Source organism: Aedes aegypti, chromosome 1, assembly GCF_002204515.2.
Source record: "Aedes aegypti strain LVP_AGWG chromosome 1, AaegL5.0 Primary Assembly, whole genome shotgun sequence".
NCBI classification, from domain to species: domain Eukaryota; kingdom Metazoa; phylum Arthropoda; class Insecta; order Diptera; family Culicidae; genus Aedes; species Aedes aegypti.
The window spans coordinates 308,077,713-308,104,911 of NC_035107.1; the positions used below are offsets into that span (position 1 = coordinate 308,077,713).

Sequence of the window (27,199 nt, forward strand, 5' to 3'; positions counted from 1 at the left end):
GCATGGAAGAATGCCCAAGGAATAATTGGTTGCTTTTAAGATACTTACGTTTTTAATACAAACTGCATAGCAGCAACCATTGCTGAACAAATTTTTAGTTGAATCATTTATTGAATAAAATTAATTTCCGCTTATTAAAAAGCTGTTATTCCACTTGAAGTTTGTGTTTTGAGTAAGAGCTGAAGAAACCTCCGTAAATGCAAATATAGTAGCTTCTGTTCTCCAACACATAAGAAGTTTAACAATAGACTGATTAAAAGCTTCTGTAGGTTGTAGCCATCATTTTAGTAGAATATTGAACATTTGATATACAACAAATCGTACAAAAGTTTCAGTGTCTAATACTTAAAATGTTGACCAGCATGATTAGTAAAACTTAAAAACAATGCGAATAACGGTATACACTGTAGGACCAAAGTACCCTTTAAAGGGTAAAAAAGTACCCTTTTTGAGAGAAACTAGTTTAACTCATAAAAAGAGTAAAGGGCCTTTACTCATTAAAGAGTAAACCGCTTGTACGTCAAGTCAACGAGTAAATTTTACCCATTATGCCTAACTAAATAATTGAGAAAAAGGGTAAAATTTACTCTCTTTGAAATATGAAAATTAAATTTATTTTTTGATATTTTTTCCTATAATAATCAACACTAGGCTCATATAAATATTAAAACATTTTATTCAATCACATATTAACAATGTTCCGATGCGGATGAATCATTTACTAAATGCTGATTTGCTTATCTGCTAAAAGGGGCTGCGGTTGCTGGAGGAACAGCAAAACATACATGGTTACTCAGCAGCAAAGGCTTCCGGTAAAATTTGTGCTTGTGTCGCTTCTGTCGGTTGTTTGTCTCTGAAAACGCTCTTCGAATTATTTGATTTGCTGTTTAAAGGTACAAGAAGAATCCGTTAAACCGTTGTGAAAGTACAGTTTTTGTGAGCCTGCATCATCATTACGAATAAAATCCTACAAATTGACTGCCGTTGTCGTGATTAAAGTGGAAATAGATTGTTCGACTTGTCCCGCCATGGATTGTAAAAAGTGCCACCTCCCCGTCAACACAAAAGATCAGCAGTACATTTACTGCAATGGTTTGTGCGCCGCAGTTCATCACGATATTTGTGTTGGATTAAATACAGTTCAACTTGCTGCTGTATCACCGCCAAACAAGAATAGTTTTTGGCTGTGTGACGAATGTCTGGTTGAATTCGTTCGATGGAGAAAAGAACGATGTGAAATGGAATCTGTATCAATCGCATCAGCACCCGATCCAGAGCCGAAATGCGTACTTGAACGTGACGTAGAAGATCTGAAGTCCAAAGTGGAAACCATCCTCTCGATGCTTGCTTCACATGCGGATTCTGTAATTCGACACTCGACTCCAACCTCGTCGATAGTTTTTGATGACACGGTAAAAGGATCGAACCTAATCAGTGAAACGTCATATGCACCTGGTCGGTTATCGGAGTCAATTGGCGGAGATGATAATTTCGATCTGCTGCTAACTAATATCAATGCAACGGTTTCGGAAGAAGATGTTCAACGCATGGTTTGTCGATGTTTAGGAGCCCGTGATAACGAGTGCAACAACGTTAAGAAACTGGTTCCGCGGTGGGTCGACTGTAGTACGTTGGATTTCGTCTCGTTCAAGATCGTTCTAGACCGGAAGTGGAAGCCTGCAGCGATGATGTCGTCTACTTGGCCGAAAAATATCAAATTTCGTGAATTCAAGCGAAGACTTTGTACGTGGAAACCCGACGATATGTAATTTTGCTACGAAATTGTACTTAGTATGATGTTTTAGGATTATGATGATATGTTTAGCCTCTTTTTTTCTTTCTATCTACCAGACTGGGCTGTGGTATACTTAAGTTGTTTGCCCTAAAGAAAAAAGTTTCCATAAATGCGTGTAGGTCCAAGGTAGGTTCAATAAAATAAATTTTCTTGTTGTGTTCTGATTAAGTGAACAGTTTATTTTACCGGAAGCCTTTGCTGCTGAGTAACCATGTATGTTTTGCTGTTCCTCCAGCAACCGCAGCCCCTTTTAGCAGATAAGCAAATCAGCATTTAGTAAATGATTCATCCGCATCGGAACATTGTTAATATGTGATTGAATAAAATGTTTTAATATTTATATGAGCCTAGTGTTGATTATTATAGGAAAAAATATCAAAAAATAAATTTAATTTTCATATTTCAAAGAGAGTAAATTTTACCCTTTTTCTCAATTATTTAGTTAGGCATAATGGGTAAAATTTACTCGTTGACTTGACGTACAAGCGGTTTACTCTTTAATGAGTAAAGGCCCTTTACTCTTTTTATGAGTTAAACTAGTTTCTCTCAAAAAGGGTACTTTTTACCCTTTAAAGGGTACTTTGGTCCTACACGGTTGTTTGCAAATACCCTTTAATGGGTAAAAAATACTCATTTTGGAATAGCATCAATATCTGTCAGAAAGCGGGTAAATTCAGATATGTAAAAAGGGTAAATAAATACCCATTACAGTAAAGCAACTGTAGTTTAAAAATGGGTGTTTAAAAACCCATTTATGGGTGAAAAATAGTTGGGAATCATTTATAGTAATTTGAAGCAGCTGTGCGACGCAGTCTACGCATGCAAAATTAATGAAATTGTAGTTAATTGTTTGTAGGTTTTACTTTTTTTTATACAACGTTTACCGATGAAAGGAAACAATGAAGTGGTAAGTTGTGAACTTAAACACCTTTATACATATTAACTGATAATAATCTTAAGCATAATTTTCAGGTTGTCTTGTTGTTCCTGCCACCGTGCCTGTAGCTGACATGATCTACTACCAGCGACCATCGAAAGGAAGTAACTGTTGGTGCAGAAACAGTATAAATATCTTTATACATTTATCAAGCGTATAAAACGATTAATTGTATTAATAAAAACTATTATTTTAATTCAAATATTTATTTATTTCATAAGTTATAATTTGAGGTTATAATTATTTATATCTATTAATCGCAAAAAGGGTAATTTTTTACCCTATTTATGCCAAAAAGGGTAAATTTCTCGCATAACTTCTGATCTCGCCATAAAAGCCATTGGTAACCATGTGTGTAGCTCGTTGTTTCTGAGCATTTGAATGGATTTTATTGCTATTTAACATTGCTATGGGGAAGAAAGGAACATTATCTACCTGCCCGTGATGTTGGTTTGGATGCTTATTCCTTCTTTTGCTCAGAAACAACGAGCTACACAGGTGGCTACCAATGGCTTTTAGGGCGTTATCTCAGAGTATGCGAGATTTTTACCCTTTTTATGCCGTGAGCGAGATTTACAAAAAGGGTAAAAAAATACCCATTCATTGACAGAAACCGCTTTTACCCGTTAAAATGTAAACCGTGTTTACTCTTTAAATGTGGAGAGGCACTTCTAGCGGAAATGGGTGAATTTTTACCCATTAAAGGGTATTCGCAAACTACCGTGTACAGTGTATTATAAACTGCAAGAAATTTTTCACTCATTAAAGAGTACACGGTAGTTTGCGAATACCCTTTAATGGGTAAAAATTCACCCATTTCCGCTAGAAGTGCCTCTCCACATTTAAAGAGTAAACACGGTTTACTCTTTAACGGGTAAAAGCGGTTGTCCAAACAACAACCCCGCTGAAGAAATCGAAATGATTCGATGCAATCCAGCACTTTCATTTCGCACTTATGAAGTCGCACTTCGCAGTCCAGTGGTGAAAGATTCAAATGTTTCAATTTTTTCCAAATCAAATCTAAGACATGTAGGTGACTATGGAGCACCGAGGGTAAAGTTCAAATAACATTAGATTAAAAAGATCATAATTTAAATTTTCCAAAAGTAGTTATCAATAACGACTAATATCGGAAAAAGTTACTAACGATAACATTTTCAATGATAATCGAAGTATAAATAATAATGTAACAAGAATTACATGAAAGTGGTTACCCAACATACAGTCCAGAGTCACAAATAAACATACATATTTAATTATTGTTGAATAATGGTGACAGCTGAAAAAAAAGCCCAACAAAGAGCTGAGAAGATGCTATTTAGATCCAAATTTAAGTCATTGAATCAACACTTATTAACTTATTAAACTAAAAGAATTGCTCAAGCATAGTGCATAGGCTGGTTTTAGCGGGTCGTCGTTGGTACGTCATTCCCGCATTCCCTGAGGTACCTTCTCAGGGTATCTGTCTGCAGATTTCCCCCTTGTAAAATACACGATGTACGAATGCGAAAATGGCAACTTTTGGCAAAGAAAGCTCTCAGTCAATGAATGTGAAAGTGCTCATAACAACACTAAGCTGAGAAGCAGACTTTGTCCCAGTGAGGACGTTAATGCCAAGAAGAAGAATTTGGCTGACGCCTCCCCAACAGTACTGAAAAGTGCTACTTTTCAGCACCGAAAACAGTACTGAAAAGTAGCACTTTTCAGCATTGGTTTTTTGGTAGGAAAAGCAGGCCATTGGACAGAGATTTGCAACGGAATCGCAAAAATATTATTATTGACCGGTCGAGCGTGCTCATAAGGTTTTGGCAAGAGTTTAATTGCAATTTTATTCATAATAAATGCTCGATTCTCTAATTTTATGCCAGTGTTTCATCTGTTCTGTTGGGTTCAGGGACTCCTGGAGTCTTCTAACTGTGACACACAGATGGCGCAGCAGTGCGATTTTTTATGGAAGTTTTTCGTTCAGTGTGCAGCTGAGAAGTTGACAGCCAGCTGAAAGCTTGTCAGTTTAGTTTACGTTGTCGAGGGAGGAACAAAAAGAAAATAATGCTTCTTCGGTAAATAATTTTGCATTTTTACAAGTTATCCCTGGTAAAACCGATATTATTTCACTTGCAGACACATTATTCCAACCAACAACGATGTGGAGGAGATTTACATCGTCAAGCAGGAAGATGCACCGGCCGGACCGAACAGTAATCCCTTGGCTTCGGGAGGAGCCTCCAGCAGTAGTAAACAGCCGCTGCTTCTGTACGAAAACGAAGACGTCGAAATCAAGGACGAACCGCTGAGTGTCCACGGAAGCGACGAGGAGGAAGAGGAGGAGGATTATGAGGACGAAAAGTATGTTCCGCCGGTTCCCTTCATGCATGGAATTCCGCTGGACGTCAAACTGGTGGAGGATCTGCCGAAAAAGTTGGAAGCCGCCGCCATCAAGAGAGAACCCGTAGAAGAGGCGATGCCGGAAGTGCAGATCCCGGTGGAGGAACCCGATTCGAAGACGGAGGTAAGACTGAAGTTAAGCGAGAGCGTGAAGAAGGAGGAGGACTTGAGCTCGGATGACGACTGGGGCGATGACGATTGTGAACCGCTGGCCAAACAGGTGGAGAAGGCGAAATGCTTTCCACATCCGACAGCCAGTAAAGATCGATTTGATTCTGATTATTCTATGTCCTCGATGGATGATGACGATGATTATAGCCCTCCGAAAGAGACTATCGCCAAGGAAAAGAAGCGACGTGGAAGACGTCCCAAGAAGCTCAATGGAGACGAAGAGGGATCCGAGAGCGAGAATGATATCAAATGCTACGTTTGCGTCGCGGATCAAAAGGATAGGACAGCTCTGCAGAAGCACCTAAAAGATAAACACAAGAAAATGCTTCCATTCAACTGTAGCGTTTGTACGTCCCGAAAGATTACCAAACTGAAGGACTTGAATTTCCACTTCCGGCAGCACGACGAGACTCGAAGGCACAAATGCGTTTACTGTGCGGCTCGATTTGAATCTGCCCAGGCCCAGGCAAGCCATATGCGACGAATGCACAGCAAAAAGTACGACGAGGACATGGAGAAGCATCGGCGTTTCCTGTGCCGGTTCTGCGACAAGAAGTTCACGAAGAAGCACGATCACGAAGCGCACGAAAAGCGTCATCTTAAGGAGAGTTCCAGTGATCCGGATTTTATGAAACGGGAATTGAAATGCTACATTTGCAATGATTTCGTGGGGAACAGTCGAGACGACTTGTACGCTCACGTGCCATTGCATGATAAGGAGTGGCTACCGTATTACTGCAAGATGTGCGACAATATGAAGATCACGACGGGCCGAGTTTTGTCCGAGCACTTGAGACAGCATCAGGAAGGACTTGCCGTGAAATGCGTCTATTGTGATAGGCGTTTTGCTACTCTGGCCAATTGCCAGGCTCACGAGAGGACCCACGCTGCCGAAAAAGAAGCAGATGAGATCCTGGATGCGGAAAAGATGACCGAAGCCTATGACGCCAAAGTGGTCATTGAAAACGGAATCAAACGGTTCCAGTGCGAAAAGTGTGATAGATCGTACACGTTGTTCAGCAGTCTGAGAAAGCATCAAAATTTACACACCAAAAGCAATGCTTTCATTTGCAAAACCTGTGGCCGAGCGTTTGTGAAAGCTTCGACGTTAGCACTTCACGAGCGCCGCAATCACGACGAGAATGCCAGATACAATTGCGAGGGCTGCGGAAAGACGTTTCGCACAATAGGGCACCTTCTGGATCACAGAACACGTACGCAACACTTTGCCGGAAAGCCACACATATGCGAAGGTTGCACGACTACCTTCCGAGAAGCGGAAGAGCTCGAAGAGCACCAGAAGACTTGCACCGAAACGGAAGCCAACCGACCGTGCTTCTGCGGGCTTTGCTCCAACGATTTCCCAACCCTCCAGCTGGCCCTAGATCACGTCCGCTCCGATCACGAAGCGGAAATAACGGAAACCAAGTGTCGCTACTGTGATCTCACGTTCCGCGATTCGGAGAAAATCGTGGAGCACGAGTTTAGGCACACTCTGCCCGGGATAATGTCCTGCACGATGTGCAACCGGATCTTCAAGCATTTGAAAAACCTGCAGTGCCACGTGAAGAACCACGGCAAGGCGGCCATCCCGTTCATGTGCGACATCTGCGGCAAGACGTTCACCCAGAAGGGCACGCTGACGATTCACACTCGGTTGCATACCGGTAAGTTTTTGATTGGGAGATCATTTTCGAGAATGGCAAGGTTCTTTTTAGAGACTTGTAGGTGAAGTCCAGCGAACAATTTCTTCGAAGAGAAGAAATTTTCTTCCATTAGTAACCACCAGCAAGTAAGTTTTCTTTTCTTCGAATAAAATACGCGCCGGATTTCGCCTGGTCTCTGTTTTATTGCAAGTCTCAAAAAGACTCAATTTTCCTCAATAGCCTGGTGGGACCTTCGACTTACCTTTTGAAGGAAACCCAACAAAAGTCTTTCAAGAAAGAAGTCTGAAACGTCTCTGAAATTACAACCAAAAAATATTTATCAAATTTGTTAGAAACTTGTTCAGGAATTATGATTATAATAATTTACCAAGAAAATATTTCAGATTTTTGTTTAAATTGCTTAAATTTTTTTTTTACAAAAAATGTCCACAAACACGCCAGAAATTTATTCGCGGATTTAGCGTACCCTTGTATCTCAACGATTTCAAACGACTGACTCCAAATATGTGCTTTGGAAAAGACAAATAGTCTTTACATGAACACACATGGGCGCATGGGCTAATTGTTTCGAAATAAGTTTCAAATAAGAGTTATTTATTTGTTTCTAGTGATACGATTTTTTTCTATACATACATATCTAGAATATTGTAATCCATTTTAGTCATTTTCTACTATTCTATTGTGCAACAGTCACCTGATTCAAATTTTCTCGAGTTCATCGAAAAAGAGCTACTTTGTGAGCTAGTAAGAATCAAATTAAAAAACAAAATTTCTGGGATTTTTCCCACTACTATTTTCAAATCTCCGATTCTATCGGGAATTCCTCAAACTCGTCTAGGAAATTATCTACAATTTTTGTGACGAATGTCAAACAATCCTTCCCTCGAACTGAATTTGGATTTTTTCCATGAAATGCATAGCGCTTTTTCAGAAATTCTTTCCGCAGCTCTGGCATATAACTCAGCTTTAATGAGTTTTGACGACTAAGTTTGACATCATTGCCGAAGAGTTTTGCCATAATTTCTTTCTTCAGAGTCAATGAATTTTGAGTTTCCAGAAGATTTTTTCTACTGACTGGAACTCGAGTCTACCCCGTTTGGCATAATGACCCAAATGCGCGATTTCACGTGGTGGTTAAATTTTTACCAGGTAGTGTAAAAATTATCAAATTTTGTGATAATAAAATTTAGGATATTTATAGTTCTCTGCCAAAATTTCATGTCGATTGCTTATAGGGAAAAAAAGTTACAGCATGCCAAAGTTGAGCATTTTGTATGAAAATCGGATTTCACTACTATTATTCTGCACAAGTATATATGAAGTCACTTTTTAGTCACTATTTGGTCTCTTTTTTGAAAATTTTAGTCACTATTATTTTGCTGTCGGACCGCTACCAGCCCTACTTAAGTCGCTATTTTTGTGATCTGGTTAAAAAGAAACCATAGGCAAACTCAAACAGCAAGACAAAAATAGTTTGCGGTTCTTTGTCATTCTAAAGACAAACTTAGTGTGATTTCGAAATAAACGAATCAAGAGATGTAGAGTGTCTTCAATAACTTTCTGGGAGAACTCTTGACGAAAAATGTGAAACTTTTTGTCGGGATTCTGGGAGATATGTTTATTAAAAATTCTAGCAAAACTTAGGAAATAATTTTATGTCCAACATATTTGAATACATTTTGGAGACAACCAAGATGAATAATTGACAGACCCACTAAAAGAATTACTATTAAATTTTCCAATAATCTTCAACTATCTATCAATTCGGCTATAACCATAAATAATCGATTGGAATTCCCAACCTACTTTCTGAAATAATCTCAACGAACTCCTCAAGATAAGCTTTACGAAATTCTAATGAAAAATATTCAAAGGGTACATTACCGTGAGGGCCCCTAACTCTGCGCACTTTTACCAAAATCCTCCGAAAACTGATAAAATACTTAAATTTTTGTTTACAATTTTTTGTTCATATATTGCTACAATAGTAATAAAAAAGTACGCGAAGAATTTTCTTGACAAATTTACGTTTATTACTTTAATAAAAAATAAAATACACTCCAACCTCTTTTTACGACCGTTTTTTTACCGACGGTTCGTTTTACGACCACTTTTTTACGACCGAAATTCAGATTAACGACCGTTTCTATAAATGATCAATATCTTAATAAATATTCAAAATAGAGGATCGTGATGTTCAGCAACATTGTTCAGTAGTTCAAGGGCTAACATATGGTGGTCATTGAATTGCGGAATTCTGCCACTAGGTGCCGCTAGTGAGCATCGAAATTTTGTTTTGCCGGTATCTCAGGATCCTGACCACTTAGAAAGATGGCGTCTTCGGCAAAGTTGTTCATTAGCTCAAGGACTATCATTATAAGAGCTATAAGATTCGGGATTTTGCCACCAGGCGGCGCTAGTGAGCATGAAACTTTTGTTTTACGAATATCTCAGGATCCTGACCACTTAAAAAGATGGCGTCTTCGGCAAAGATGTTCAGTAGCTCAAGCGCTACCATAATAAAAGTTATGAGATTCAAAATTTTGCCACCAGGCGGCGCTAGTGAGCATACAACTTTTGTTTTGCGTATAGCTTAGGATCCTGACAACTTAGAAAGAAGGCGCCTTCGGCAAAGTTGTTCAGTAGTTTAAGCGCTACCATAATAAAAGCTATGAGATTCAAAATTTTGCCACCAGGCGGCGCTAGTGAGCATAGAACTTTTGTTTTGCGGATAGCTCAGGATCCTGGCCACTTAGAAAGATGGCGCCTTCGGCAAAGTTGTTCAGTAGCTACCATAATAAAAGCTATGAGATTCAAAATTTTGCCACCAGGCGGCACTAGTGAGCATACAACTTTTGTTTTGCGTATAGCTCAGGATCCTGACCACTTAGAAAGATGGCGCCTCCGGCAAAGTTGAAGGACTATCAGTATTCTAGCCAAGAGATTCGGGATTTTGCCACCAGGCGGCGCTAGTGAGCATGAAACTTTTGTTTTACGAATATCTCAGGATCCTGACCTCTTAGAAAGATGGCGTCTTCGGCAAAGTTGTTCAGTAGTTGAAAAACTTAAGGAACAACACAGATGTAGAACGATTTATTTATTGTTGTCAATCAATTTCCTAAACTTTTATATGTATATTTTTGATTGAAGAGTTGCTAATGTATTAAAATATTGTTTGATACATTTTTACTGTGCGTGTGTATCCATTTGTAAAACTTTTCTTTATGAAAGCATACCTTAAAAAGCACAACCTTCAATATTATATAATATAAGCACAGTGAGATATAAAGTTGAAAGAAAATTTATGAACTCTGTGTGAGTCATAGACTTTCTGTTGCTTTTTTTCGGTGCTTGTGCTTTGTTCAAACAAGCTATTCCAAATCTGAAGAAAAGTGATTTATTTTAGTGGCAGACTCAAGTGGGCTGGTCATTCAGTATGAATGCCTAAGAAAAAAGATTAGTCTCTAGTTGAGGACTAGGTGTGGTACTGGCGTTGCGAATGCATGACCAATGACCATCCTGAAGTAAATGAGTGCGTTCGGGAGCCTTTAGTAATTGGTGAGATTTGGGAGAATATCGACGAAAATGGAGCTCTGGAATGTAATCGGTATGTAGTTGACGTACTATTCAAATGATTAATGTAGGAGGCACAATAATATTTACAAAAATTTACAAATTTTAATGGTATTCAAAAATATTGCCAAAAACGGATCCATTTTGTTGCCAAAATCGGGGGGTGCCAAAAATGGAGCATGCCAAAAACGGAGCATGCCAAAAACGGAATCCCACTGTATCATTATTCTAGCCAAGAAATTCGAGATTTTGCCACCAGGCGGCGCTAGTGAGATAGAACTTTTGTTTTGCGGATAGCTCAGGATCCTGACCACTTAGAAAGATGGCGCCTTCGGCAAAGTTGTTCAGTAGCTCAAGCGCTACCATAATAAAAGCTATGAGATTCAAAATGTTGCCACCAGGTGGTGCTAGTGAGCATAGAACTTTTGATTTACGAATATCTCAGGATCCTGGGCACTTAGAAATATGGCGTCTTCGGCAAAGATGTGCAGTAGCTCAAGCGCCATAATAAAAGCTTCTTCTCTTCTTTCTGGCGTCACGTCCTCACTGGGACAGAGCCTGCTTCTCAGCTTAGTGTTCTTATGAGCACTTCCACAGTTATTAACTGAGAGCTTACTATGCCAATGACTTTTTTTGCATGTATATATCGTGTGGCAAGTACGAAGATACTCTATGCCCTGGGAAGTCGAGAAAATTTCCAACCTTAAGAGATCCTCGACCGGGATTCGAACCCACGACCCTCAGCTTGGTCTTGCTGAATAGCTGCGCGTTTACGGCTACGGCTATCTGGGCCTCCATAATAAAAGCTATGAGATTCAAATTTTTGCCACCAGGTGGCTCACTAGCGCCAACAAGAACTAACGAACAACTTTGCCGAAGGCGCAATCTTTCTAAGTTGTCAGGATCCTGAGCTATCCGCAAAACAAAAGTTCTATGCTCACTAGCGCCGCCTGGTGGCAAAATCTCGAATCTCTTGGCTAGAATAATGAGAGTCCTTGAGCTACTGAACAACTTTGCTGAAAACGCCATCTTTCTAAGTGGTCAGGATCCTGAGCTATCCGCAGAACAAAAGTTCTATGCTCACTAGCGCCGTCTGGTGGCAAAATCTCGAAACTCTTGGCTAGAATAATGAGAGTTCTTGAGCTACTAAACAACTTTGCCGAAAACGCCATCTTTCTAAGTGGTCAGGATCCTGAGCTATACGGAAAACAAATGTTCTATGCTCACTAGCGCCACCTGGTGGCAAAATCTCGAAACTCTTGGCTAGAATAATGATAGTCCTTGAGCTACTGAACAACTTTGCCGAAGACGCCATCTTTCTAAGTGGCCAGGATCCTGAGCTATCCTCAAGACAAAAGTTGCATGCACACTTGTACTGCCTGGTGGTGCAATTTCACTTAAGCAGTGTTGCCAGCTTCGACGAAATTTTGAACCTTTCATGAAAAACTGGATAACAGTTGAAGAGTATTGGTATGGTGCTAAGCATTCTATTTTTCTGTTCCGTTCAAGTGTTATGGTTTTGATCCCTTCTTTATTCTTCTTAAACAGTGTTGCCAGCCGCATGAACATTTGTGATTCGGCCGACTGTATGGCACGCAACACTTCCTTCAACTTTGGTGAACATTCGGTATCGTTATCTTTAAAATTTTTTGGCATTTGCATATCACACCCCCATAAAATTGGCTCTTTTGATAACAATCGAGCAGTGTTGCCATCTATTACCAAAATATGAAAACTTGAACGGCCATTTTGGAAAGTTCTCAACCCATGCTTCAACTTTGCCGAATATCTCGAATCAGTATTTCCGCATCTAGACATGGCATTTTTCAAAAACATAATTATAACCCTGATTTTTTTTACGACCGATTTTTTTTACGACCCCCCGATAACGGTCGTAAAAAGAGGTTGGGGTGTAGCTTTAAACATATTGAAAAAAGTCCAAATTGACTGCCCGTTAGCAAAACTGCTAAGGGAGCACCTCATCACTTAAGTCATTTGAAGCAAATTAAAGAGAATATATTTCAGATTTTTAGTACGTAGGCACTAGTTTATTTATCAAGCAATCATCACTGGTAAATTGCAACTTTCCTCAGGTTTTCTCGACTTCCCAGGGCATAGAGTATCTTCGTACTTGCCACACGATATATACATGCAAAAAAAGTCATTGGCATAGTAAGCTCTCAGTTAATAACTGTGGAAGTGCTCATAAGAACACTAAGCTGAGAAGCAGGCTCTGTCCCAGTGAGGACGTGACGCCAGAAAGAAGAGAAGAAGCTTTTATTATGGCGCTTGAGCTACTGCACATCTTTGCCGAAGACGCCATATTTCTAAGTGCCCAGGATCCTGAGATATTCGTAAATCAAAAGTTCTATGCTCACTAGCACCTGGTGGCAAAATTTTGAATCTCATAGCTTTTATTATGGTAGCGCTTGAGCTACTGAACAACTTTGCCGAAGGCGCCATCTTTCTAAGTGGCCAGGATCCTGAGCTATCCGCAAAACAAAAGATCTATGCTCACTAGCGCCGCCTGGTGGCAAAATTTTGAATCTCATAGCTTTTATTATGGTAGCGCTTGAGCTACTGAACAACTACACTAGACATGCAAAAAAAGTCATTGGCATAGTAAGCTCTCAGTTAATAACTGTGGAAGTGATAATAAGAACACTAAGCTGAGAAGCAGGCTCTGTCCCAGTGAGGACGTGACGCCAGAAAGAAGAGAAGAAGCTTTTATTATGGTAGCGCTTGAGCTACTGAACATCTTTGCCGAAGACGCCATCTTTCTAAGTGGTCAGTGTAGTGTCGGAGGTACATAATGAAAACACGTCTGTACTCCAGAACTACGATCAAAACAAGAAGGCCTTTTATTCAATGTCTACTACGATCTACAATTATTCAATCTATCTCATACACATGGCAAATCATCTTTCACTATCGTACAATTCCTCCTTTTCTATCAAATTTGCTTTGGTCTTACATTCTCTTAGATTGATCACAATCTGCATCTTGACGTACAATGTTCTTTCAGTTGCGCGCCAGTATGAATCGCCGCCTTGTTATCCAACCCAGCACAATTTTCCTTCCATTTCCTTCCAATAACCTGAAATTAAAGAAAGGTTTACCTTTTCATTACAATAATATACTTAGCTTCCTATTTCTCATCAAGTTTCTTTCTTTTCACTTTACTCAAAGTATTAAACTTTCTGGTAGCACAAATTCACTAATCACTTTGAATTTTGTATGCCTCTCATTTAAAAAAAAAAAACTGAGATTCTATACGTCTTACTGATTCAGAAGAACAGGGTCTTCGTTAGACATTATTTTATAGATTTCACGATTTCTTCACTCATAAGATACATTATATCCAGGAAAGTCATGAAAATTTCAAGTACTTTGTAGACCGAATGGGAAGTGAACCCACCTATCATTGCAATACAGTACCAATTCTGATTGAATATATTTCATTTGGATGTAATTATGTCTGTTTTTATCGTCCAGAGTTTTCTTCTTCTAATTATTATTATTTATGCTTCAATCGAATTATTTTTTTTTAACCAATTGTTCTGAAAACATATCAGTATCCACCTGATAAACTTTGAAGTCTAATACACGTTATTTAAGGGGAATAAAGAAAGCTTGGGTATACTTCGAGCCTAATTACTGTAACATTCAATCGCGCAAATTATTGTTAAGTAAACCCCTGTGATACAGTTTGATAGGGTTTTTATTCGTTCTGATCTTCAAATATGTCGTTATAAATCATTTAGAATTCACTGAAACACATACTGAAACAATGTAAACTGATCTAATATGCTCTATACTAATTCGACTCAGGCTCAGGAAAATGGTTTTAATTTATCAATTTATACATTTTTATAGAGTGATCTTGTGGCTTGTATCATGTTTGTTCATTTTATATGAACTTTATTTTGGATAGTTTTCATTTTGGTTACTTAGAGCAATGCATTAATCTTATTCGTATTCATGGTTATAAAATTTTTACACAAGAAACAACTTTTATGCTATTTAAAACATAAAAAAACAACAACCACGTGAATCTTTACTATATAAAAGTAAAGAATCTCTCTCATTTCTTCACTCAGTTTTAGTTTATGTTTTTAAATTCAAGCAATCGTTTTATTTTGAAAGTAATTTAACAAAGCACTCTGTAGATTTGTATTGCCTTGACATATAATTTTGTTTTCTTATGATCTGATTTCAACTCTTTTTTGTTTAACTTTTACTTGTTCTTGCCATAGAAGATTATGTAACCGTTGTTTAATTTGTTATTTTGGCCATCCTGAAAAATAAACTTAACTTTGATCATCAATGGACATTTTTTTTCTGATTGATCTCGGCACAAATTGCCACAGCCATAAATTTTTACATATTGCTGTAGAAAGCTCTCTTCCTGAATTACTTTTCAATTTGTTTTCATTCATTTTGTTATAATCACTCTGAATTAATATATCAAAATACAAATTACTTACTTTGTTTATACGTAAACTGTGTAAAATGTATACTTATTTATGCTTATTCTCATAGAATTTAATATAATTGAAACATGTTTTCAAGCGTTACTATTTAATTCAAAGTTTCTTCATCGTCTGTTCTTCTTTCTGACATTATGTTCATCTTGCGATGAACTTTTCAGCTTAATATTCTTATGGATACTTTCTCAAATGTTAACTAGGATCTTTCTTTGGCAATCGGACACCTCTGCATTTGTATATCGTGTAGTAAGCAAAAATACATTACGAGATCAACGACCGGTGGAGTTGAAACCCACGACCCTCAATATGGTATTGTTTTATAGCTGAGCGTTTGCTACTAGGCTATCAGGGTTGATAATTCTTAATGATGCTACAAACATTTTATCCATGATCATTTGACATCAATAGATTCGTAAAACCAAATTTGTCACACACTGTTGGTTTTAATACAAAACATGATTTATTCATACCTATTGAAACGTTGTTTTTTTTCAATATAATCTGTCTTTTAATTATTCAAATTTGAATACGACCACCAATACGAATTCATTGCGTTTTTATTATTCGGGACTCTCAGTTGTTGATCGTAATACAATACATAATTGCTTTCAATTGGCTTCTAGTTCTTGATTATAATAATGCATACAGTTTCTGTAATTGTAATAGCACGTACTTGTTGTTCAGTAAATAATGCATACTTTACTTGCTGTGGCCCACTTATGCATCATATGCACATGTACATCGTCAAGCACCAAATTTTAGAATGTCTGATCAAGTAGCTAAGCTGATATCCATGGCGCTGCAGTTACCGATAGCTTCTCTCATTCCAGAATAGTCATTCCAAAAACAACAAACAGTTGCTTTCCGTGACACTCAGTTTCTTCTCAGTATTTGCATACAGTTGCTTTTCTGGTTTAGAATAGCTGACCGAGAACAGCGCAAAATGCATCTTCATAATTGTCGATCAAAAATAGCATACAATTGCTTTCCCAAATATATAGTTGTCACACATTCAATAGCACACAGTTTCTATTGCGCTCTATAAAGCTTACAACAATCGTTTAAAAATAGCACACAGTTGCTCTCCATGGCACACAGTTGCCGATCCAAAATAGCACACAGTTACTCTCCATAATCTTCAATCATCGTTCAGAAAATAGCACACAGTTGCTCTCCTTGGCACACAGTTGCCGATCCAAAATAGCACACAGTTGCTCTCCATAATCTTCAATCATCGTTCAGAAAATAGCACACAGTTGCTCTCCTTGGCACACAGTTGCCGATCCAAAATAGCACACAATTGCTCTCCATAATCTTCATTTATCGTTAAGAAAATAACACACAGTTGCTCTCCATAGTTTTCAATTATCGACCAAAAATAGCACACAGTTGCTCTCCTTGGCACACAGTTGCCGATCCAAAATAGCACACAGTTACTCTCCATAATCTTCATCCATCGTTCAGAAAATAACACACAGTTTTTCAAAAGCCTCAATCACCGTACAATAAATAGAAAACCATTGACATACACCACAGGCAAATACATAATAGAACTCAATATAAAACCTTCAATTTGTCTCCATGACTTACAATTCCCAATCAGTAACAAACATTTAGTTACTTTGTCAGGCAAATAGATCTGTCAAAACATAACTAACAGACATTTTCAACTGCATATTTTTGCCAGCAATGCGTCAAGCTTCTATTTTTTTTTGCCCAAAGTTCTTTTAACATATTTAATAATAATATACATAACATGATTTATAAACATGAACTTCCTTGATTAATAATTCATATGGCATACTGAGGCATATATTTTTTTTTTAATATCATACTCCGAACCTTCAATACGTTTGTATCAATAATTATTCATGACTTATCAGTTTAGAAGTTCCATTGTCATTTTCAATTGTAGTTTACATTTGCTTAACAGTTCTAGATTGCTTTAGTATTTCTTAAACCCAAATAAAATATTCGTTCTATGATGGTCTTTGCATTTATTGATAATGTCAGAAACCCAATATTTCTTGTAAAATTGATTTCAGCGCTTCCATTTTTTTTGTTTAGTAAGTAGTCGAGCTAAACCTCATTAATACATGACAGATTATATCTCAACTCCACATATTCCATGGCATGTTTTCGCTTTGTTAACTTTTGAATCAATTCCAACATTCAAAACTATGGGAAGTTTAAATAACAAAAAACATCATCAACGCTAGTAATAGTTTCAATATCATACAAAGAATAGTATCTACCAGTTTACTCCCTCATTCAAAAATTCCGAAACTAACAATTGTCAACACCACATATTTGTTCTATTTTTACAAACAATTCAATGTTATTTTTTTAATTTTAGCTAAGCATAAAACACGATTTTTTCATGCTTTTCTTTTGGAAGAAAATCTACCGAAAAATGTAGAATTCGCTTTTCTACCCAAGGATAAACCACAGAGGTGGTACTCTACCATTGAAGCAAATTATTCAGTATAAGGTCGCAAGCTCACAAACATTCACCCTTACCTCACATTATATCGTCGAGGAACGAACTACAACATACATCGCAGCAATCATTGCTTTTACAAAAATAAAAATGTGACACGCGACATTGCTGTTTAACCCCATCTCAATCCATTACATGGTGGAAAAACTATTCTTTTAGTTTGTATAGATTTTTTTTTGGAATAAAACCTCTGTTACAAATCTATCAAAGTTCAACATCCACACCATTATCGCCAAACAAAGACACCGTTACGGCCACCCACCAAGCTGTCACCGAGCCGGATCTCTCCCAGTAAATCTTCTATACTTAACACCTACCTTCTTTCGATGTCCAACGGTGGGCGCCAACAAATCTTACCAATTTCCAATATCAGTAACATCAAAATATAATCATCACACAATAACAATAGTTCACTAACTGTTCAATATTCCACTTACACCAACCTCAATATCCTAATTTAAACCTCGTCGCCAAAATGTAGTGTCGGAGGTACATAATGAAAACACGTCTGTACTCCAGAACTACGATCAAAACAAGAAGGCCTTTTATTCAATGTCTACTACGATCTACAATTATTCAATCTATCTCATACACATGGCAAATCATCTTTCACTATCGTACAGTCAGGATCCTGAGATACCGGCAAAACAAAATTTCGATGCTCACTAGCGGCACCTAGTGGCAGAATTCCGCAATTCAATGACCACCATATGTTAGCCCTTGAACTACTGAACAATGTTGCTGAACATCATGATCCTCTATTTTGAATATTTATTAAGATATTGATCATTTATAGAAACGGTCGTTAATCTGAATTTCGGTCGTAAAAAAGTGGTCGTAAAACGAACCGTCGGTAAAAAAACGGTCGTAAAAAGAGGTTGGAGTGTATTTGTATGAAGTGTACGAATTTCGGTCCCCCACTGTACAAAGTTGTGTAAATTCCTGTCGAACGAGGATAGCCACGTTGGGGGAAGCGAGTTTATTGTTACTCAATATATAATTCTTATTTTCATTAATTAGACAATTAAACTGTTCATTTGCATTCTATATTTTCTAATACAGGTCGGACTCGATTATCCCGAGACTCGATTATCCGGGGACTCGATTATCCGGGATTCTATTATCCGGAATTTTAGACTCGATTATCCGGAATTTGTTTTTTGATGTTCTTCCCTCCCCTTGGTTATGCGACCTTGCCGCGATGGGAGGGCATAATCCATTAGCCCATATGATGGAAACCAAAGGCGTAACCTGTAGTGGTGGTATCACATTTTGGCATTTTTTGCTTAAAGCCGCGTCATGATTCATATGGCATAGACGCAATAATATCTCGGATGTGATCCAACGGACATTCTGCGTCATTGATAGAATTGATGCCCATTTCAAATAATTAATCCATTCAAAGTGGACATTAATACTATTGGTGACGTTCAGTTTGCCTTTTGCTAACCAGAATGATCCGTAGCCACTCTTACTATTAGCTAGCTAGACACATCATTATCATATACGACGTAGGGAATGCTTAGGAACTCTTAGGAAAATGAATAGTAGATTCACTGAGTAGAAATAAGTGGCGACAATCTTATTTTAATATGGTTTTTACATTGCCATAATAAGAAATACCTCATTTGTAACAGCGGTATAAATAATCTAATTCCAGCTTAATTTTCGCAAAATTTACAAGTAGAAAGTAGGCGTTGTGAAGCATTGCATTTGCCACCGAAAAGTGAATCTTGTAGGAGACTGTAATAGAAGTCTAAGGTAACTTTACTCTCAAATATTAACTATAAAATGACTATGGAAAGTAAGACGCTGAGATCGATCATTAGGGTACACTTCCTAGTTTCGAGAAATTGTTGAACAGACAAGGAAAGTGACTTTTTTCTTCAAGGATATATGAACGTAAAGATCTGAAATTAACTAGAACTAGGAAATAAGTTACATTATAACAGCAAATGATGCCAATATTTCTACATTTCGAATGCTTGGCATACGTTTTCCTGAAACCATTAAAAAGCACTTGGTTTAGTCTGTCTGAACCCCGACCATCTCATCTCCTATTTCCTGTTGGGCTTTTTTCCTTTTTGCACCTGTTCGGTCCTTTTATGGTCTCTGTTTGGTCTTTTTTAGGCAAGGGGTCTCTAAAGTTACCATTTTAAAGCCACTTTGTACCTTTCGAACCTTTAATAAATTTAGAACATCTTTCTTCGTAGGTGAACGCCCTTACATCTGTCAACTGTGCCAGAAGGGTTTTGTGGACAAGAATGAAATGCGGCGTCATTACAACATGCATTTCAATCCTCAGAGCAAGTTGTTCATTCCGAATGCGGACCAGATTGCGGCACCGGTCGACGTCGGTATGCAAGGCAAAAAGTACAAGCAGTACGCCTGTAAGATCTGTGGCCGCCAGTTGACCACTTCGACCGCGTTGGCAAAGCATATTACCACGCATACAGGTGAGTTTCCTAATAAATTGGGAAGAGTGACCCATCTCATCACGTTTACTTTGCAGGCGAAAAGAAATACCAATGTGACTTTTGCGATAAGCGTTTTGCCCAGGGAGGCCAGCTGACGGTCCATCGGCGGATTCACACCGGTGAGCGACCCTTTGCGTGTGAAACATGTGGACAGCGTTTTGTGGGTGGTAGCAACTACAAACGGCACGTGAAGCAACGCATGTGCAAACCGATGGCCGTGGCAGAAGTGGCCGCTGCCGCACAGCAACTCACAGTGCCACAACCAGTTCTGCCACCAGTTCTGCCACCGCAATCGGTTATCATTGAACCGATGGCAACCAGTGTTAGTGGGGATCAGGTCTATCCTGCTCTGTAGGCAAAATGGGTATTCCAAGTAGGAAAGTCTGGACGACAATCAAGCACTAGAGTTGCATAGTTCATAGGATATGGCGCATTATCATATTGTTTTTGATAGTGAGTTAATATCCTAGTTGGTAACTTGAGTATCGAAAGCATTGGAATGCTTTTAGTACCAGCGCGTCAAATGTAATCAACGAGAATGTTATATTACAAGACATTTCTCGGAGAATACTTTATACTGCGCGGAGCTCAAGTTCGTTCTGTAGTCGATTCTCAGACGAAAAGCTTGGGTTTTCTAGCCATGTATCTAAATGGTAGTTTCAGTTCATAATGCCTGATTTATGGAAAGATTTCCCGCAGATGGTTTGAAGTTTGTATGGGAAAAGTTAACTAAGTTCTGATTCTTACGTTTAACGTAACGCAGCCTGGAATCTTTCAATATTGTGCTGATTCTTTGTAGGCAGGCAAACGAAGCAACAAACAACAAGCCTAAAATAAGAAGATCGGATTCAATTGGTATGGATATCTCGTAAGTAGGGGCACAAGTGGGGCATTGTATCTGACATCTTTGGATTCCAGGATGTTTCACCTTAACTAGAAAGTCTGCAATCTCTAATGCTTTATGAGCATTTCCAGATTTAATTGATAGGATTTCTATGTGTGTCATTATGGCAAGTACAATGATGAACTATGCACAAAGAGTTGATAACATTTCACTAGCTAAATCTAGCACACGTCTCTGAAGATGGCTTTACAATTGAGGTCGAAATACGTGTATCTGGCAAAGAATGCCTACAAATTCTAGTTGGAATCGAATGGTACAGCACTAAATTCTATTTTTAGTTCACCAGTATTTGTTCACAATTTTGTTTTTTTTTTCCTTTCGTTGACTTAGTCAAAGATTGGACAATATTTTGATGTTTTACGTTGAGTCCGATACTCACGGAAGACTTGTCTTATTCACTGATATATTAACAAGGATCATTGAAGTGGAATACACTAAATTCTGCTTCGCGAGGCATTAAAGCTCCCAATATAAATGAGCAATATCATGTGATGGATCGTTACAGATCTGCTCTTCAACAGATCTTTACAATATAAAATCTCTGATGGAACTTTACACGCTTGATTGTCAATAGGACGCCTTGTTCACGAAACGATAATATTTAAGCGTAACTTAACGAGTTGAGACGGCAACTCGATTCAAATAATTTTGCCTTTGTACATTAATCTTTATATCGAAAAGTATCGCTTCAATAGGAGAGCCTTTCCAAAAGATGGCGTTCTATTCTAAATCAAACTTGTATTCATTGTGCGATTTAGGAATGAATTGATTAACTTCAAAACGCTACTGCATTAAGATTCCATAACGATGCCTCAATCCTCGTAAGAAAACGCATCAAATTGAATCAGTTTATTTCGGTTAAGCATCGAAAGCTAGCAGTTAGAGTAAGTACAATACATTTAGAATCAGGAATATGTCAATAAATTACTTAAACCTATCGCTAATAATCTGTGTCAGCTATCGAATTTGGATGACAGGCCATATCAGTGGAGGGATGGATTGGAACGTAAATCGTCGTATCGATCCGATTGAAAGGTGGAGGCAGTTTTACGATAAACATCCAAATTCCGTGAAGATGGAACACCAAGGCAGCTTACTTAATTGTAAAAGAAGGAGACAGGGTGTCCATCCATCCGGGAAAAACACGGGAATTTCATTTGGCCGGGGAAAATACGGGAAATTGTAGAACACAGCGGGAAAAATATGTATTCCGAATATAAGTGAACCAATTGCTTTCAATTTTAAGTAGGTACTGTAGACAAAACTGAAAAAAATTGCCACAAGATACACGTCTGACAACTCAAACTTCGCATTATGATTAACTTTTGGTGGGATGCTAGAGGGATAGTAAATGGTTTCTAGTAATCCTAATTAACAAAAATCTTAGGTTTCTTGAAGAGATTTTTGGCATTTTTTTGTAAATTTATACCGATTTCTTTTGAGATGTTTCAAAGATTTCTGGCGTCAAGATATTGAGCCAATTCAAAGGTGATCTTGTGGAAACATCATTGAGATCCTTGAACAATTTGTAGAAGGACACATAGTGATTCCCGACAAGCTTCTAGGTGAGATGCTTGATAGATTTCCATTAAGGTTCGTGGCATATTCTTGATGAGATTATTACAGTATTCGTAATGGGAATCTATGCGATAATTATTCAGGTAATTGAAGGTGCTTTGGAAAATAACTTGATATTTAAGTAGTGGATAGCTTATAACACTACAAGCAGGATCTATAAAATATTTTTTTATGCTCAGTAGGATTCAAGCGCTTAGTGGAAAGCTGATCTGAGCAATTCTCGCTGAAACCAGGCCGCCATCGGCACCCATCGTTAGAATTCCAATTTTATGTCACTGATCGCTAGCTTTCGATAAAACTTAAGGGTGGTCCTTTTTGTTTTCTCAAATTGGTGGACCCCTCGTACGCCAACTAGCTAAACAGTTTGCAAAAAAGTCCATTTTTTGATAAATCTGGGGTATTTCTTCACGTGATATGTCTCATATTTCCCTTGGAACACATACCAAACTTAATGGCATCGTATAGAGAAAGGATATAGCTTTCATTTGAAGTTAAAAAAAATCCGGCGGCCATTTTGAATTTGGCCGCCATCTTGAATTTTGTTAGAAAAATCGTTTTTTCACCATTAGCGCACCGCTCGTTTTGAATTCTGAGATCACCATCAGAAAGCTGAGGAAAAATTGCGTAAGATAGGCTACAGAAACAAGGTGTGCAATGGTATTTACCCTATGAAATGAACGATTTTCTAAAACATGTTCCACGATTTTGACGTATATGGCGAGTGCAATCAATGCAAACATCATTTTTTGTACAACAAAGATACAAGTTTTCAATAGTTGGTGTATTTTTCGAGTCAGATGAAGAATAGGAGTATTATTTTGAGTGAAAAAATCTGGCGGCCATCTTGGATTTTGACGCCATCTTGGTTTTAAGTAGTAGAATGAGTTTTCACCTTGATAACGTGAAGAAATACCCAAGATTTATCAAAAAATGGGCTTTTTTGCAAACTGTTTAGCTAGCTGGCGTACGAGGGGTCCACCAATTTGAGAAAACAAAAAGGACCACCCTTAAGTTTTATCGAAAGCTAGCGATCAGTGACATAAAATTGGAATTCTAACGATGGGTGCCGATGGCGGCCTGGTTTCAGCGAGAATTGCTCATCTAAAAAGATTTTTATGGAGTGGTTTTACTACTAAAAGTCTGGGCCAATTTATTAGGAGTTTCTGTTCGGAGGATTATTGGACATGCTTATCCTTGGTTAAGACTTGGTAAATTATTCTAGAGCAGATGGATTGCTAGGAAGATGCTGTTATGGATTTATGCCAACTTGTCAATTTTTTTAGTGAGCTTCATACAGGAACAATCAAATCGACACTGTTCCTTCGTAAGAGTTTAACTGACATGAGCGGATTCTCTTCATCGAACCTCTATTTCGCTATTGACTTGTCCAAATTAAATAATATTTTTTGTTTATGAAGTTAGTTATTCTTTTTCCTACATGGAAACATGTTACGAAAAGTAAATTAGTTTACTGCAATGAACAAATCTATGTCGTAATGTTCTTTTGGCGAGATATAGATTCTGCTAAAAACATCTATCCTTGGATACAATGAGATTAAATTTTTTTTAGGGTTATGGGCTATGTCTAACGCATAATTTGTAAGGCGTGAGGTGAATGGATTGCCCATTAAAATTTTATATTTTGGTGTGCCATTGACTGTTAATGTCTATTGACTGTGCTGTTGACACATTTAGATATTCTCCTTGAATTTTCGTAGTTAGTGCGACCGACTGAAAATAAATACTAGAAGCAACCAATATTCGGATAAAACAGCGCAATTAGGCTTAATCAGCTGATCATAAGTAAATAAATAGAATGCTATTCAGCTTACTTTTTAAATTACTAATCGAACTTGAGTTCACAACAAGTTCTTTTCTGTCGCTTGATAAAATGCTATAAAACTCAATAACAAACTTAAAAATATTACATACCTAAAAATTAAAAAGCAGCTGTTGCATTATTCTTCCTATTATTGTAATTTATTATTACTGCTGGATTTTCTGAAAGGAAACACCCGTCACTATTTTATTTCTAGTTAAATTTTTGAAGAACATTACATCAGTCTCGAACACGGACCCTCCTCTTTGTATCTAGAGTACATACCACTGCTTCATCAATGCGTTGAGCAAATCTTTATGATTATGATTTCACTCAATATGCTGATTACGTCTATTTGTGCTTTTACACATTAGAGATAGAACATTATCGGAACTTTGAAATCTCCAAGAAATGGAGATAGAACTCAATATAAACTTGAAAGTATTAACAAGTTTATTACTAACTTTTTGTAAATTTGAATCGTATTATATTCCTCAATTTGTTTTGAACCGCGATTGATTTACCAAATTCATAAACTACGGGCTACAATTCTTGTGCAATAAAAGTAATTAAAAAGTCATAACAAAATAAAATGAACGTAATAATGCAATAGATGCCAGTGACTAGGTTTGTGGTTAAAGCTTAAATGAGGATTACCAACAAACTTGAAACTGCCCAGGAAGCTGTTAGAACTTTGCTTGTTGTCGATGAAAATGCAGTTGTTTGATGCACTCGCTATTTAGCGCTGGAATTTTCTTTTATTCCTACATCTATTTGAATATTAATTTTAGTGTGTTATGTAATACAGTGGAAACTGTGCAGTGCATCAAACTACTCCTATAAAGATGTTTGAAAGTTTTTTTTTCTTCTGCGCTGTTTACTTTTCCAAAAGTCCAAAAGAAGTTCCAAACTGGTACGGTTATTACTTAATCTTAACTTACTGTACGAAGTTTGAAACCAGTTCAACTTTATCCTTACCAGGTTGCTTCAAAGTTTTGAACTTACTGTGTACTTATATATCGAACCAAAGTTCATTATAGGTGTGCTTAATGCTTTGATTGAATTTGATACTAAAGTTCAAAACGAGTTCATCATAAACGATTCATTCAACAAAAAAGTTCCAAAAACCTAATTCCGGACCGGATTAGATTTCAATACCTATCAAATCCTTTACTATATTTAATCTAACATGTAACTGCAATGGTATTACTATTTTTTACAATATTTAACAATCTTTATGTGAGAAAATCGAATGATCTAATATTATCAAAAAGTTTAAAAATCTTTACCTTTGAAAAAGTCTTTTGAATTTGAAAACGAATATTTTGAAAGACAAATCAAATATCAGTAGTGATTCAGCACTTAAGAACAAAGGTCGGAAAAATATCAAGTCGAAGCATCTCGATGTAGTCCGGTTTAAAAATTTTAGGCATCCGGGAAAAATCCGGGAATTGGAAAACTGATTTTGAATGGACACGCAGAGTTTCTAGAGGCTTAGATAGTAATAATTAGGAAACATGAAAAACGAACGGCATGTTGTTATCTAACTGAATAACATCGTAGTTATATCAGAATTCTTTCTTATATGGTGTCATTTGAAGTTGTAGTTAGCAAAGGGATATGAACTAACGTTCAATTCAGAAGCAGATTTGACATAGTAAGGCATAAAGTTGGAAACCTGTACCGAATGTACGGTTTGAGAATGTACGTATTGAGATGATCAAAGGTTCAAAAGAAGGAGGAGGCATTTTTGACTTAATCTGTTGGAAAAACGTTTGAAATGTATTGTCTTTTATTTCAATTTTGATGTATCGAGTTTACAGCTAACCAGCCACATATTTTTGCAAAATTTTGTGCTGTTCTGCTTGCTAGATTTCCACTTGATTCTGCTAGTTGTTTGGCCAGTACTTCGCCACCCTGATTTTTGTTTGTTTGTGATTAGCGTTATTGTAAGATCTTGGCACAATGCAATGCTGTGTGGAAGTTAAAAGTGTTTATTAATAGCCCAGATTACCTAAAACAAAGTTTTTTCCGAAACATTCTATATCGTGTTCTGTATTTTGTGTACATTGTTCAGTGAGGAAGCCACGAAGGAGGATGATTATGGATTTAGGTAGTTGTTTGAGCTAAAACGGTACACGCAAAAAAATTGTGCGGTAAGAACTACTATTTTAGGGGGTTAACTTAAGCGCACGCACCGGCAATTTTCAGCAGACCAGAAATGCGCTTGATTTTACCATGTCTGTAGTCGAAATCAGATTGTTGTAAATTATTTCTGTCAAATGTACCAGTTATATGGTGGGATGTACCGTAAACATAGTAAATTGGTCTAAAATTCCATGGTAGTTTCAAGAATGGGCGTAGTCAGCTACAATAGTAATTATTACCACAGAATTTTTTCCCGTGTAAGAATAAGTATAAGTATGAAAGGTATCACAGCAAGACCGCACGAGCATGCGGTCGTGTTTCAAAATTACTGTCATGATTTTTCTCGTATCCGCGTTTGAATTCAATACGGCTGGTGCGAATATAAATTTCTAATGGATCCAACTTATATTTTTTTTACAATTATAGCTAGTGGAACAATTATCTTTTTAAATTTGTCGAATAGGTGAAAAGTAAAAAGCGAGTTTTTCGAGAAGTCAGAAAGTTTGGTTTTCGCGTCTTTGAGGGTAATTTGTGTTTCTTTTTTATTTATACAAATCTTGCAGTCTTCTTTTTATTTATACGAGCAGTGTTTCGTAATGGATCAAGCAAGAGTATTAGTTTTAGCCTATCCAAGAGTATATTTTTTTCTCAATATTCGCGTGACTCGATTTGCAGTTATGGAAGAGGCGCGATTAATTGCTTAGAAATTTCGAGAGAAGAACTTGTTGAGTAGTGTTAGTGGAGGACCAAGATGC

The 27,199-nt window shown here is 37.4% G+C and overlaps 1 protein-coding gene across 1 annotated transcript; it reads left to right on the forward strand.

Moving 5' to 3' along the window:
• The first annotated feature begins 4,689 nt into the window (after nt 1-4,689).
• On the forward strand, nt 4,690-21,843 carry LOC5572614 (zinc finger protein 271). Its single transcript, XM_021838491.1, has 4 exons — nt 4,690-4,792; nt 4,854-6,955; nt 19,732-19,974; nt 20,031-21,843. Exons 1-4 carry the CDS (start codon nt 4,782-4,784, stop codon nt 20,348-20,350), a joined length of 2,676 nt encoding a protein of 891 aa, XP_021694183.1. The 5' UTR covers nt 4,690-4,781; the 3' UTR covers nt 20,351-21,843.
• Nucleotides 21,844-27,199: the final 5,356 nt, after the last annotated feature.